Source organism: Dipodomys merriami, unplaced genomic scaffold, assembly GCF_024711535.1.
Source record: "Dipodomys merriami isolate MVZ:Mamm:240054 unplaced genomic scaffold, mDipMer1.0.p SCAF_767, whole genome shotgun sequence".
Classification (NCBI taxonomy): Eukaryota; Metazoa; Chordata; class Mammalia; order Rodentia; family Heteromyidae; genus Dipodomys; species Dipodomys merriami.
The window spans coordinates 172968-187543 of NW_027206365.1; the positions used below are offsets into that span (position 1 = coordinate 172968).

General features: G+C 60.7%; 2 protein-coding genes across 3 annotated transcripts; one reads left to right on the forward strand and one right to left on the reverse strand.

Moving 5' to 3' along the window:
* The first annotated feature begins 2197 nt into the window (after nt 1-2197).
* Nucleotides 2198-5479, forward strand: LOC138818493 (DALR anticodon-binding domain-containing protein 3-like). 2 transcript variants are annotated; one of them, XM_070009415.1, is made up of 12 exons: nt 2198-2363; nt 2440-2729; nt 2811-3070; nt 3171-3250; nt 3330-3464; nt 3674-3747; nt 4068-4129; nt 4246-4328; nt 4619-4795; nt 4875-4988; nt 5091-5159; nt 5248-5479. In XM_070009415.1, the coding sequence occupies exons 1-12, from the start codon at nt 2199-2201 to the stop codon at nt 5365-5367; spliced, it is 1629 nt and encodes a 542-aa protein (XP_069865516.1). In that variant the 5' UTR covers nt 2198; the 3' UTR covers nt 5368-5479. The 2 variants fall into 2 exon arrangements, with proteins under 2 accessions (XP_069865516.1, XP_069865517.1); XM_070009416.1 differs by having other exon boundaries at nt 3333-3464.
* LOC138818492 (tRNA (34-2'-O)-methyltransferase regulator WDR6-like) lies at nt 5009-14535 on the reverse strand. Its single transcript, XM_070009413.1, has 6 exons — nt 14265-14535; nt 7072-9532; nt 6878-6961; nt 6683-6799; nt 6471-6568; nt 5009-6155 (listed from the first exon to the last, which is right to left on the reverse strand). Exons 1-6 carry the CDS (start codon nt 14362-14364, stop codon nt 5686-5688), a joined length of 3330 nt encoding a protein of 1109 aa, XP_069865514.1. The 5' UTR covers nt 14365-14535; the 3' UTR covers nt 5009-5685.
* Between the last annotated feature and the right edge of the window lie 41 nt (nt 14536-14576).

Genomic DNA, 14576 nt, shown 5'->3' on the forward strand with positions numbered 1-14576 from the left:
CTGCCCTCGCTCGTACGGCTCGCGCCTCGCGAGAGTCTCCCGCCGCCCCCCCCCCCCCCCGGCTGGATCCGAATCCAGGGCCTAGTGGCGCCAGAGTCGCCGGCGCCGCGCGGGGTTCGGGCACCGCGGCCCTGTCCCGGCCTCGGGAGCGGGGCGGGGGGGGGGGGGCGGAACATTGCGTCCGCTCTCTGGCCAGGGCCGTGCGGGCGGGAAAGCCTGGCGACGTCGGGGCCCGTGACCTGTCGTCCGTGGGTTTCGGGGTGTCGGTCGCTGCGGTGTGCTGGGCCCGCTCGGTTCTAGGCGCCGCTGGCAGCGTCACGGGACAAAAGGCCCCAAAGCGACAGGGGTGGCGGCGGCGGGGTGGGGAGGGTGTGGGGGGGGTGGGGGTCCCCCCAAAAGTGGCCGCGCGGGGTGACTTCCTCCCAGGTTCCCACCACCACCACCGCGGACGGCGCTTTCTTTCCTCTGGGCCGATTTCGAAGCCTTGCGTTTCCCCCACCCCCTTACCCCCCCTTCTTAAACCGTCCCGGGCCCAGTGGCTCGGGCTGCATGGGGACCCACAGGGCTAATCCAGCCGCCCTTGGGATCTAATCCGGATCGGGACCTGGTCCCAGGAGAGGCCACCCGCCTTCCCTCCTATTGTTGTGGGGCTCAGGTGAGCGCCTCACTTCTCACCCGACTAGGTTACACTTGCCTACTCCCGGCCTGCCCCACCCCCACCCCCGGGGGACGGGATGGACGGGTTGTGGGTCTGGCCCCAGGGCCAGTGACCTAGGGCCAGGAGCCCCCCCCCCCACCCGCACCCCTCCAGCGGCTGGACAGCGGGCAACGGAATCCCAAAAGCAGCTGTTGTCTCCAGAGCATTCCAGCTGCGCTTGGATTTCGTTCCCTGCTCTCCTGCCTGAGCAGCACTCTGGTGGCCCACCGTGGGGGTGGCTCCTGACCCCCAGGCACCCGCCCCTGAGCCTCTCCAGTCTCTGTCCCTCTCTCAGGTGCTTGCCTTCAGGCTGGAAGTTGCAGGCATAGCCGTCGAAGAGCTGGGGCTGGTGAAACTCTGGAACCCCCTGGGAGCACTGTAGAGAGAGGTCCTGGCTGCAATGGTGGAGTCCCACAGAGGCGCCCCAGCTAAAGATAGCCCTTCACTTCCTGGGGGGGAAAAAAAACCACCCTAACCGTCTTCGTGGACCGAGGGTAGTAGCTGAAGTCAATCAGCTTGCTGGTGGGCGCCCAGCCCTGCTAACAGTTGTCTCCAGGTCTTGAGCATGTGGCATAGAAAGTGCTTTGGAATGACACGATCACTCCCGTTGAGTGGGCAAGCCAAGAAGCCATCGGGAATGTCGTGTCCGCCCAGTGCTCTTTCGGCGCTTCTCAGCAGGGCCTCGCAGCCCTGACCCCGAGAGAGGCCTTGCCAAACTTCCTGCCCCCTGCATTTCCCTCCTCTCTTGGAGCTTTGGGCACTCCCAAAGCACAGATCAGCAGGCGAGCTCAATCTTGATCGAAAGTGGGGAAAGGGGGAAAAAAAGTGCTTGTAAACTTTCGAAATAGTCGAGATCTCTCTTGAAGACGTTGCAGAGAGGTTTCCATACGATACTGAGAATTGAGAACGCTCATGGTCACAAAGTTTAGTTGGCGCCAACTGGCTCTTTCGCCAGAACAGGAGGACTTGGATGATCGCTTGTGATCTACGCAGGTCACGGGAGGAACATTAAAAGCTAGCAATTCTGATCGTGATGGTTCTAAATCTTTAGATTTCAAGAAAACGGGCCGTTCTATCAGACTGGGCGTTTCCTCAGTAATAAAGACACCTGTATCTCAAAAGCAGGTTTGCAAAGAACTTGAAACCGTAGAACACAGAAGTGCCTCCCGTGTGCCTACAACTTGAGGTTTTGCTCACTGGCGTTTATTCTGACATTGAGTCACATTTAAAATGAGAAAAAGTGAAACATGAAGTACAAAGATGTGGGGTGGCTCCTGTGGTGGACATGAGCCCCAGGGGCGTGGCGATCCTCTCCCCAGGTGAGGAGAGGACCCCGCGATGTCTAACCTGGGGTCCGTAAGTGCGGCAGGGGCCACAGGTCAAACAGCCTAGCGGACCGGCCCGGGCGCTCGCTTGTCCACTTAGTGGGGTGAGGGCGCTTGCCGGATCCCCGCCCCTTCCCGGAAGCGCTACAATCATAGTGCTTCCGGTTCCGCTCACCATGGAGACCGAGCGTCTCGGGGTGGGCCAGACTCTGGGGGCCCTCAACGCGGCCCTCGGGCCGGGGGGCCCCGTGTGGTTCAAGGAGACGCACGCCCGGCACCTGCGGGTCCGAGACTTCCTGGCGCCGCGCCGCGCGCTCCAGGCGCGCTTCCGGGACGGGCAGGTGGGCGCGCGCGGGGCGGGGCGGGGCGGGGCCGCGGGGGCAGCGGCGGCCGGGCCTCACGCGCGTCTGTCCGCAGGTGCCCGAGCGCGTGTTCCACGCGGTCGCCGGTGTGCAGGGCCCCGGCGTGGCGCCGGTGCTGCGCTGCGAGCCGACGCCCGCGGGCTTGTCGCTGCGGCTGCAGAGGCCCGCGGTGTTCGGGCGCGTGCTGGGCGCCGTGGCCGCCTACGCCGCGCCCGCCGCGCCGCGCACGCGCACGCGCGTCCTGCTGCACTGCCCGGCGCTGCGCGGCCCCGCGGCGCTCCGCCTGAGCCAGCTGCGCGCCGTGCTCGTGGCCGATCACCTCGCGCGCGCGCTGCGCGCCCAAGGGTAAGTGCGGGTCCCAGGGAGGGGCGTCGCGGTGCCCCGCCCCCGAGGTGCAAAACTGGGAGCGCTGCCCTTGTGTCGCAGGGTGTGCGTGCGCCTGGCGCCCGCCCTGCGGGACCCGCACATGCAGAACTTACTAGAGAAACTAAAGGTTGACTGGCCCACTGCCCCGGAGACTGCCTCCTCCATCCCCACCTTGAGGAGTCGCCTGCTTGCCCAGCTCAAGCCCGCTCAGGACGGGGCGCCCCTGCCCCGCGGCGCCTTGGGACGACTGTCCCTAAAGGATGTGGCGAACGAGCCAGGCCACAGAGCCGGCTATGATCCTCACGTGGACAACTGTCTGGGTAGGATCTGAAGCCCTGCTGGCTCTTAAAAAGAAAAAAAAAAAAGGGGGGGGGACCCTCTGCAATCCTGGCCAGTCTCAGCACCCGTCTGTTCTTGCAGTCACTGAGGATCTGCTAGCCGTGCTGTCTGAGCTGCAGGAGGCTGTGCGCCATTGGCCGGAGGGCCGCTCCCCAGATGCGGTCAGTGGCTCCCAAGACCAGAGGCCTCTGGAGAACCGGGTGTCATCCACCTTGGGAGTAAACTCTCCTCTTCCCTCAGAAGGCTGGGGCTCCCGTGTCTGGGGCTGAGGATGGCTGCGTGGCCGTCCACGTGGTGAGCTGTGAGGAGGAGTTCCAGCAACAAAAGTTGGACCTACTCTGGTGGAAGTTGGATGAGCAGGCGCCCGTCACCCAGGTGGGTTAGTGGATTTAGTGAATTATTGGGTTAGTGGAATTCGGGGGTGGGGGGGCAATGCTAGTCATGGGGGCCCCCTGAGTTGAAGGCCTGGTAGTTGACTTTAGCAGAGATTGAGTTATTGAGCAGGCCTGTGCATTGTGGTGGTTACAGGTGGGAGGAGTCAGACTTGTGCTCAGCCAAGCTAAGCCTGTGTCATCTTTCCACAGAAACACCTGGTCTGTGGCCCAGTGAAAGTAGCAGGTGCACCTGACAATCAGATGACTGCCTCTGAGTACTATAAGTAAGGCCAGGAAAAAAAAGCTCCCCTGAAGGGGCTGGGAAGGTGGCTCAGTGGTAGAGCGCATGCCTTGCATGCCTGAGGCCCTGGGTTCGATTCCTCAGCACCACATAAGCAAAAAGAATAAAAGCCGGAAGTGGTGCTGTGGCTCAAGTGGTAGGGCACTAGCCTTGAGCTGAAGAGCTGAGGGACAGCGCCCAGGCCCCAGAGTTCAGACCCACAACCGCCCCCCCCCCCCAAAAAAAAGCTACCCTGAGGTGGGGGGGAGTTGGGGGGGGTTTACTAGGATGCTGTCTACCACCTCTCCCGTCTTCAAAATACAGGCTCCGGCATGCCCAGGTGTGCAAGGCCTCAGCACTGAAGCACGGTGCGGATGTGACCAAAGGTGGGGCCCTAGAGACCCTGGCTGAGCCCTGGGGTAGGAGCAGGCCATTTGTTGCCTCTGTCCTTGTTCCTCATCTGCAGACTTAACTGACTGACCAGATCTCTCTACTCTTCCAGACCCAAACTGGACAGAGATCTTCGGGGTTCTGTGTGCTGCCACAATCAAGTTTGAGATGCTAAGCACAGGCCCTCAGAGTCAGGTAAGCCTGGTGGCTAGGGAGGACATCTGTGTTGATGAACATTTCTTTGTTGTTGTTTTTGCTGGTTGTGGGCCTTGAACTCTCTGGGTCTGGGCGCTGTCTGTCCCTCAGCTTCAGGCTAGCACTCTACCATTTGAGCCACAGTACCACTTCCGGCTTTTTCTGCTTATGTGGTGCTGAGGAATCGAACCCAGGGCCTCATGCATTCAAGGCAAACACTCTACCACTGAGCCACCTGCCCAGCCCATTGATGACCATTTCTGCAGCTTGTGTTCGTCCCCACTCCCCAGCTCCTCCTGGCCGACAGCAGCACCTCCACAAAGAGCACGAAGAGTGGCGTCTTCGTCATGTACAACTGTGCCCGACTTGCCACACTTTTTGAAGGGTATGAGCGCAGTGTAGAGCAAGGCCTGTACCCCCCTTTCCCACCAGTGAGCAGCCTGGACTTCTCATTGCTACACGACGAGGTAAGCACCCTTTGAAGTGAGCTAGCCACCGACGACAGGCTCGGCTTTTCTCTCCCAGCACCACTGTTGTTCCCCACAGGGCGAGTGGCTGCTGCTCTTCAATGGTGTCCTGCCCTTCGCCGACCTGCTGAGCCAGGCTGCAGCCCTGACCTGCGCAGCCCCGGGGCTGCACGTCACTGCGCGCACAGAGCTGGTGAGACGCGCGAGACCAGACACTACTACACACACGACGCTTTATTGCGGGACTGGGACACAAAAGCAAAACACAGAGCAGTGACTCGGGTTCTGTCTCTAGGTGTGCAAGTTCCTGGTCCAGCTGAGCATGGACTTCAGTTCCTACTACAACAGGGTACACGTCCTAGGGGTGAGCACACAGGAAGAGGGCGTGTGTGGGGGTACGGGGAAGGCAAGGGAGACAAGCAGAGGATGAGACCACCAGTTCCCTTCTCTAGGAGCCTCGGCCACACCTCTTTGGTCAGATGTTTGCTCGCCTACAGCTGCTGAGGGCGGTGCGGGAGGTGCTGCACGCAGGCCTGGCTATGCTGGGCCTCCCTCCGCTCACCCACATCTGAGGCCGCAGGAGCACCCCAACAGCTGGGGATATTTACAGTTCCACGGGGGAAACCAAAACTAAAAGTCACAGATGTTAAGGAGCTTGGGCCAAAATAAACTGTTTCCGTTCCAGACTCTTGTCCTGGTCTGGGAAGTTGGGGGATTCCATCCAGGCAGCACTCCACTCACCTTTAACTCCAGCTCTGGACTCGAACCTGCGGCTGCCACCTCCTCTTCCTGGAGGTGTGCTGGGCATGGGCACAGACAGGCGATCCCCACTTCCACGTCCTGCAAGACCCCCCCCCCCCCTTGCCCAGCAGGCAGGCGCCCTACTTGTCTCAGTCATACCAGTTGTACACCTCGAGCCCCTGGCCCCCAAGAGCACAGCGGTGACCAAACTCGGGGCTCACGAGCCAGCAGTCCATGTCCGCCACGTCTGGCACGTGGTACACAGCGCTGTTCATGAAGGTGGGCTCGCCGTGTCCTAGCCGCCAGAAGGTCAGCCGCTGGTCGATGGAGGCCGAGACCATGAGGCTGGGGCTCAGGAGCTTAAGGCCAGTCACGTGGGCCGCATGCGCACAAGGGACCGAGTACTCCTCCAGGGCGCACAGCCGGGGCACCGGCTGGGCCTCGTCCTTGGTCTCAGTCTCCCCCGGCTCTGGCATCTCCACAGCAAGCACAAAGATGTGGAGAGAGCCATCCTCACTGCCACTGGCCACGAGATGGCGACCGTCAGGCGTAGGCAGTGTGTGCAGGCTGTTGACCCCGCTGCTGTGGGCCTGGACAGTGAGGCAGGGCGCGCCAAGGTCTGGGAGAGAATGCAGCAGTGAGGATGGAGCGCAGGGCAGGGCAGGGCAGGGCAGGGAGGGGCGGGGCCGCATCACTAATCACCATATGGGAGGGCGGGGCTGAGGGGGCAGGACCACTCACTACATAGGAGGGCGGGGCTGAGGGGGGCAGGACCACTCACTACATAGGGGGGCGGGGCTGAGGGGGCAGGACCACTCACTACATAGGGGGGCGGGGCTGAGGGGGGCAGGACCACTCACTACATAGGGGGGCGGGGCTGAGGGGGCAGGACCACTCTAGGGGGCGGGGCTGGGGGCGGGGCAGGACCACTCACCGAAGGGCAGGGCAGGCTGCCCCTGGGGCTCCAGCACAGTGGTGAGGTCCCAGAAGGCCAGGCCGCCATCGGTAGCTGCGCTGCACAGGAGCAGCCGCCTGGAAGCCAGGGATGGGCAGCTGCGTTAGTGAAAGGGACGTGGGGGGGGGGGGTCCCCGCGGGGCATGAACCAGCCCCTCCCAGGCCGGCCGGGCTGCCCGCCCCCGGCTCACCGCCGCTGGTCTGGCGCCTCGTGCGTGAACGAGTGGACCTTGAGGACGCATCGCTTATGGTGGAACGTTTCAGCCAGGAGCTGCAGAATTCGCCCAGAGTCCTGCAGGAGGAAGAGTCTGGGGGCGGGGGGGGGGGGGGGTGTCAGAGCCCTGGATCAGGACCCCCCCACCCCCCCTTCCAAGATCCGCGCTCACCTCACCGCCCCGTCGCTGCAAGCCGCGGCCACGAGCGGCCCCATGCCAGGCTTATCGACTTCACAGATGGCCAGGGACATGTACCTGGAGGGAGGGGGCGCACGGCCGCGGGGTGGGCGGGCTTGCCCCCACCCCTCACCCCCCCACCCCACCGCGCGGGGCAGCCTGGGAGCGCGCGTGCGCGCGCACAGTACCTGGTCTCCGGGTCCACCTTGATCATCCGATGGCGGTTGCGCTGCCGGTCCCAGTACTCGTCCAGCCGGTGGGAGGAGAGGTGCATGACGTGGCAGGCCAGGCGGCTCGGGGTGCTGGGGTCGGGGGTGACCATGATGCTGAAGCAGTGCATCTCCGCGCGGCCCCCCGCCGACACCACGTGGGCGGTGAGCCCGGGCCGGGCGCGGCCGGCGCCGCCGGGGCTGCCCAGGCCCCACACGGCCAGCGCGCGCACCGAGGAGATGTGGTTGCAGACGGACGTGAGCGCGTGCGCGGAGCCGGTGGTGGTGGGCAGCGCCAGCACGCAGACGGTGGTGTCCTCGCTGCAGGTGACCACGATGTCGATGGGCCCCGGCCCCTCGCGCCCCGGCTCCAGGTCGTCCGGCGGCTCCAGGCCGGGCACCTCGAACTCGGGCCCCAGGGTGACGGTGCCCACCCGCCGGACGCACGTGATCTCCCGGCCGTGCAGGCCCTCGCGCAGGATCACGTGCGGCCGCGTGCAGCCGCCCAGCGCCCGGTACAGCATCACGTCCCCGTCCTTGAGGAAGGCGAAGGCCATGGCCGCCTCGGTGTCGGAGAAGGCCCAGGAGCGGTGGCCGCCGCCGCAGTTGACGATGTGCAGCTTCTCGTGCGACCGCGGGCTCCACACCACGAACTCGTTGGCGTGGAAGCCCAGGACGACCGTGCTGCCGTCCGACACCATGCGCAGCCCCGCCACCCAGTTCATGCCCCGGCACGCCTTCTGCCGCAGCACCGGCTGCAGCTTGCCGCCCTGCACGAACAGCTGGTAGTAGGCGCCGTCGCGGCCCGTGGTGTACACGTAGCCGCCGTGGCAGGTGACCGAGGTCACCCCCTGCTTCCCGTGCAGCGAGTGCAGCGTGGACACGGGGCCGTACCCGGCCGCCGCGAGCTGGCCGCCCGCGCCCGGCGCCCCGGGCCCGGCCCCACCGCCCCCCGGCGGGTCCTGGGGCAGCCCCGGCCGCGCGGGGAACAGCAGCACGGAGCCCCGGCGGTCCCCGCACACCAGGAAGTCCCCGGGCGGCAGGAAGGCGCTGCACGTGTGCCAGCGCTGCTTGCTCGGGGGCAGCTGGTACCGGCAGCGCTCCTTGACGTAGATGGTCTTGCCCGACGGCGCGGCGGAGATCTCCAGGCAGGCCACCGCCCCGCCGGGGCCCGAGGCCAGCAGCAGCAGCTCCTCGTAGCCTCGGAGGGCCCAGCTCAGGCTGTGGACCTTCCCGCGGAACAGGGTCCGGTCCACGGCGGCGGTCGGGGTGTTGATGGGGACCACCTTGACGCGGCCCTCCCCGTTGGCCATGGCGCACAGGCCGAAGCCCTCGGGCCCGGGCGCCGCCTCCAGGAGGCAGTAAGACTGGAAGTTGGGATCCTCCAGCAGCTGCTCCCAGCACTTGACCTCCAGGTCGTAGAGATACAGGGCTCCTTGGTCAGTCACGGCCAGCAGTCGCCAGGAGCCGGCCAGGGTGACGGCTTTGAGGACGCCCGGCCTGCTGGGAGACTTGAAGGAGAGCGCCGAGACGCCCAGGCCTGGGTACCCGCGCCCCACCAGGTGCCAGAGGCGGATGCCGGAGTCGTCGCCCCCGGTGATCACCCACGCCTGCCTCTCGTGCGCGGCGATGGCTCGGATGCCGCGGCCCTGGTGGCCCCGAAAGGCCTGGAGGATCTCCCCTTCGTGGCTCCACACCAGGCACACACAGTCCTCCCCGGCGCTGATGAGGTAATTCTCCAAGAGCCTGACTTGCCACACGCGCGCGCTGTGGCCGAAGCAGTGGCCGATGTTCTGCACCCGCCCCCCGGGCACGCGCAGGTCACCCACCTTCCAGATCCGGACGCTGCGGTCTTCCGAGGCCGTGGCCAGCAGGCCCTTGCTTGGCAAGTAGGACATGCTGAAGATCACCCCCACGTGGCCGCTCACCCGCCGGTCGGGCGCCACTGGCTTGTCATCCGTGAGGGCGGTGGCTGGGTACCACACCAGGAGCTGGTTGGAGACGGCCCCGGCGACGATGGTCAGCTCCATCCAGGTGTCCCCGATCAGGCAGGCTGACGACAGCGTGCACCGGTCGGTGCAGGCCACATCCTGGAGCATGCATCCTATCACCGGGTCGTAGAGCACCACGGAGTTGTGGCCCAGCGCCAAGGCCACGTTGCCTTCGAGCCAGCGGACGTCCCAGATCCAGTCGGACATGGTCCACAAGCCCGAGCGCCAGAGCTCCCGGAAGCGGCTCTCACCCCAGCTGAGCTTCACGATGCGGAGCCCCTTGCTCCCAAACACGGCGATCATGGCCTCCGAGTCAGTGTCTCCTTTGGGCTCGGGCCGCACGCGGAAGCCGTGGATCAGATAGTGGCCCAGCAGGTTCTGCACTCGCTTCATCATCCGCAGGTGACCGCCCAAGTCCAGGCTGTACACCAGCACATCAGGGCCTTCGCCTAGACAGAGGCGGAGAGCCACGTCAGAATCACTCACCTGACGGATGGCTCCGGGAGAGGAGGGGGAGTGGGGGGGAACATCGCAGCATGCACCCCAAGAATACACCAATCTTGGTAAATCACGAAGCTTAGCTTCAGCTGGACTTTTTTTTCTTGGTCCGGTCGTGAGGCCTGAACTCTGGGCCTGGGCGCTGTCCCTCAGCTCTTCAGCTCAAGGCTAGCGCTCTACCACTTGAACCACAGCTCCACTTCCGGCTTTTTTCTGCTTATGTGGTGCTGAGGAATCGAACCCAGGGCTTCATGCATGCAAGGCAAGCGCTCTACCACTGAGCCACCTTCCCAGCCCTTCAACTGGGCTTCTAGGGCAATGGTCGCTCCCCTCATTAATCACGGTTTGACAGCTTTGTGTCTTATTGACACAATTCTGCTATCCCAGGCTAGCCTTGAACTCTCCCAGCTTTTCTACCTCTACCTTTCAAGAGTTCAGATCTCATCCATCACTCTTTGGGGCATTTCTTTTGGTGATAATGGGGCTTGAATTTAGGATCCTGTGCTTGCTAGGCAGGTACTCATCATTTGAAACAAATATCAAGGTGTTTTAGGCTTTCTTTCTCTTTTTGTAGGTCATGGGTCTTGAACTCAGGACCTAGACACTGTCCCTGAGTTTTTCTGCTCAAGGCTAGCACTCTACCACTTTTTTTTTTTTTTTTTTTTTTTTTGTCGGTCGTGGGGCTTGAACTCTGGGCCTGGGCGCTGTCCCTCAGCTCTTCAGCTCAAGGCAAGCGCTCTACCACTTGAGCTACAGCGCCACTTCCGGTTTTCTGGTGGTTTATTGGAGATAGGAGTCTCACGGTCTTTCTTGCCCGGACTGGCTTTGAACCGCGATCCTCAGATCTCAGCCTCCTGAGTAGCTAGGATTTACAGGCGTGAGCCACCAGCGCCCGGCTTACCACTTTTTTTTTAATTGTGAAAATAATATACAGAGGGGTTACAATTACATGGGCAAGATAGTGAGTACATTTCTTATCAAGCACTGTTGCCACCCCCTTTGTTTCCCCTCCCCATCCTTTCCCATCTCCCCTCCCCCCCAACTCTAGCACTTTTGAGCTCTACTTCCAGTTTTCTGGTGGTTAATTGGAAATAAGCTTTCCTAATTGGGCTGGCTTCAAACATCCATCCTCAGATCTCAGCCTCCTGAGTATTTAGGATTACAGGTGTGAGCCACTAACACCCACCTTAGGTTATTTTTTCAGATAGGATCTTTCTTGTTGTTGTTGTTTTTTTGGGGGGAGGGAGTTTGGGGACAGCCTGAGATTAAAATCCTCCTTTGCCTCATTTATAGCTGTCTGTCTGATCTGTTTTGCTGAGATGAAAATCTGCCTAATTTTTGTTTTTGTTTTTTGTCCTGACTAATTATCAAACTAAATACACACACACAAAAGCCCAGCTGGAATCGCTGGTGTAAGTCGTAAGGCCCAGACTCAACAATTGTTCTCGTTTAATCACACAAATGAACTGCATCATTATAATTTTGGTAACTTCCAGGAAATAACTGGTTGTTGTTGTTTTTTTTTTGGGGGGGGGTGTAGGGGTTACTAGGGCTTGAATTCATGGCCTCATACTCTTTTTTTTTTTTGGTCGGTCGTGGGGCTTGAACTCTGGGCTTGGGCGCTGTCTCTCAGCTCTTCAGCTCAAGGTGAGTGCTCTACCGCTTGAGCCACAGCGCCACTTCCTGGCCTCATACTCTCACTTAGCTTTTATCATGGCTCTAGCACTCTACCACTTGATTCACACCTCCACTCCCTGATTTTTGCTGGTTAATCAGATATACAGAATCTTGCAAATGTATCTGTCTGGGCTGGCTCAGATCTCAGCCTGCTGAGTAACAAGGAGTACAGCATCTGGATACAAATAAATAATAAGTAAAATGAGCCAGATATGCTGGTCAATCTCTATAATTTTAACTACTCAGGAGGCCAAGATAGGAAAATCAAGAGTTGGCGGCTACCCAGGACTACATGGTAAGACTATCTCAAAAATAAATAAATAAAAATCACAATTTATTCCTAGGATTCATTAGGCCCAGGTTTCAAGTCCCCCTCCTCCGCACCCCTTCCCCCACAGACACAAGCAATAAGCCAGAGAAAGGCCTTGGAATGCAGGAGAAAACAGGGCTGGGAATTCAGATAAAGGGCGCACACGGATGGGATTTAGGAACTGTAGCTATGGGTTGCAATTGTAGTTCAGTAGCACAGCGTGTGCTACATGAAGCCCTAGGAGTTGGCTAGATCCCCAGCGCAGAGGAACAGGGGAGGAAAAGTTGAAAGAAAACATCTGTACTTCTACAAGGAGGGATAAATTCACTTGGAGTGCTCTCTTGCCTGTACTTCACGAGGTTAGACCCTTATATGGTGCCAGATTGCTGAAAATGGAGCCAAGACAAAACACAAATAGGAAAGAAGCCAAAATCTGGGGGAATGCGGAGTCCTGTTTGACTCAATGAGCCGGAGTCAGCCATTCTTTTGCATTGCTTGGGATGGAACTCAGGCCCTCAGGTTTGGGAGTGAAGCGACCACCTCAGCTTTACTGCAAGTGCTGGAAATGAAATCCAGGACTTTGCACGTTAGATAAGCACTCTACCACAGAACTATACTTCCAAGCTGGGCGCTGGTGGCTCACGCCTGTAATCCTAGCTACTCAGGAGGCTGAGATCTGAGGATCGCAGTTCAAAGCCAGCCGGGGCAGGCAGGAGAGACCGTGAGACTCCTATCTCCAATAAACCACCAGAAAACCGGAAGTGGCGCTGTAGCTCAAGTGGTAGAGCGCTCGCCTTGAGCTGAAGAGCTGAGGGACAGCGCCCAGGCCCAGAGTTCAAGCCCCATGACCAACAAAAAAAAAAAAAAAAAAAAAAAAAAAAAAAAGAACTATACTTCCAGTACTACTCCTGATTTTTAAAATGAAAGAAGCAACCATTTGGAGGGAGAAGGGGGAGGAGGAGGAGGAGTTTCTCTTTAAAAAAAAAAAAAGAGAAATAGCAAAAAAAAAAAAAAAAAAGCAAGCAAGAACATGAGGAATTGAGTTCAAGCCCCAGTATTTTTTTGTACACATGCGAAACACACACACACATACACACACACAAAAGCCTAGCTGGGTGCCAGTGGTTCACACCTGTTACACTACTCAAGAGGCTGAGATATGGAAGATGGCTGTTCAAGGACACCCAGGGAGAAAAATTCACTATACTCTTGCCTATAAAATAACCAGCAAAAAGATGGGCTTGGAGGCATGGCTGAAATGGTAAGGGTACCTGTTGAACAAGCAGAGGCCTGGAGCCAAATTACTAGACGAGGGGGAATAGGGGGATCCTGGGAAATGGAGCTCCATGGTAGAGACCAGGTTTGCCTAGCACAAGAGGCCTTGAGTTTGAACTCCAGTAACATAAAAAAAAAAAAAAAGAAAAGAAAAGAAAAGCCAAGCGCTAGTGGCTCACGCCTGTCATCCTAGCTATTCAGGAGGCGCAGATCTGAAGATCACAGTTCAAAGCCAACCAGGGAAGGAAAGTCCATGTGACTCTTATCTCCAACAAACCACTCAGAAAACCGGAAGTAGCGCTGGGGCTCAAGTGGTAGAGCACTTGCCTTGAGCTGAAGAGCTGAGGGACAGCGCCCAGGCCCAGAGTTCAAGCCCCACGACTGACAAATAAATAAAATAATAAAATGCGGAATGGGTGTTTCTTGATGATGTTAGGGATGAAGGCAGATCAAGAGTTAAAACAATCTAGCATCTCCACAGGATTTCCCTCTTTTTCTCCAAAATAATTCAAGGCCTTGGGACCCTTACCAGCTTCACAGCAGCAGCCTGGGTTACTAGTGGCTTCGACTCAGGCCTTACTGCTTGTTCCCAGCTCTGACAGCTGCAGGTTGGTCTTCTGCAGCCAGATACACTGTCGTCCCCCCCCAGCCTCCCCCCACCCGGTGCTTAGAAGGGGGAGGGGCTTAACCCTCCCGTTTGGGGGAGGGGCACTGTCCTACTCAGAAAAGTCTAATGCACAATTTGGGGTGACACCCCCTACATATCTTCCAGGGATCTTAACAGCCCCCCCCCCCCCGCCTTTTCTGTTTCCAGGTTAGTCTGGAACTAATAAGCTCCTCCTGAGCACGGGTTACAGGTGTAAGCCACACACCCCGGCCACACCCGCTCGGGTCACCCCGTTCTGCCCCCCCCCGCCCTCCCAAGCTTCCTCGCGGAGTGGGGGTGGAGTGGGGGGCACAGCCCCCCCTCTTCCACCGAACGCTGCCGCGGCGGCTCTTTGTCTCTCGAGCCCCGTCTCCCTCGGGTCCGCCCCCCGTTCCCGCCATTTCCCGGGCCCCTGCGCGCCCTCCCCGCACACCCCCGACCCCGCCAACCCCCGTCCCCGGGCCCCTGCGCGCCCTCCCCGCACGCCCCCGTCCCCGCACACCCCCGTCCCCGCACACCCCCGTCCCCGGGTCCGCGCACACCCCCGTCCCCGGGTCCCCGCACACCCCCGTCCCCGCACACCCCCGTCCCCGGGTCCCCGCACACCCCCGTCCCCGGGTCCCCGCACACCCCCGTCCCCGGGTCCCCGCACACCCCCGTCCCCGGGTCCCCGCACACCCCCGTCCTCGCCCCGCGCGGCCCTTTGTCCCCGCGGGCCCCGCCCGGGCGGGAGATTACTTTTGCTTCGCCCACCCGCTTGCAGCACGAGCCTCACCCGCCAGCAGCCGGTCCCCCACGCACTCCAGGCCCGTGACCGGCAGGAGGATGAGCTCCGACGTGGCCCTCGGCCACACACAGTCCTCCAGGGCGTCCATGACGGCTCCGCTCTCCGCCGCCGCGGCTGCACCTCCGAGCCCGGCAGCTGCGCTCTCGCGAGAACGAGCCCTCCGCGCGCGCCCGCGCGGCCGACGACCCGCCGGCTCCCTCAGCTACAGGTAGCCGAAGCCCCGGCGGCCGGGCTGTGGTCGTCCAATGACGACCCTGCGCCCCACGCAATCCGGCCCCTGATTGGCTGAGCCTGCGAAGA

Bases quoted from the DNA above. Each gene is read 5' to 3' on its own strand.
- LOC138818493 (XM_070009415.1), top strand. From the start codon at position 2,199: ATGGAGACCGAGCGTCTCGGGGTGGGCCAGACTCTGGGGGCCCTCAAC. The intron at 2,364-2,439 runs GTGGGCGCGCGC...GTCTGTCCGCAG, and splicing joins CGCGCTTCCGGGACGGGCAG to GTGCCCGAGCGCGTGTTCCA. The intron at 5,160-5,247 runs GTGAGCACACAG...TCCCTTCTCTAG, and splicing joins ACAGGGTACACGTCCTAGGG to GAGCCTCGGCCACACCTCTT.
- LOC138818492 (XM_070009413.1), bottom strand. From the start codon at position 14,364: ATGGACGCCCTGGAGGACTGTGTGTGGCCGAGGGCCACGTCGGAGCTC. The intron at 9,533-14,264 runs GTGAGGCTCGTG...GCCTCTGTCTAG, and splicing joins GGGGGACCGGCTGCTGGCGG to GCGAAGGCCCTGATGTGCTG. The intron at 6,800-6,877 runs GTGAGCGCGGAT...CCCCGCCCCCAG, and splicing joins TGCAGCGACGGGGCGGTGAG to ACTCTTCCTCCTGCAGGACT.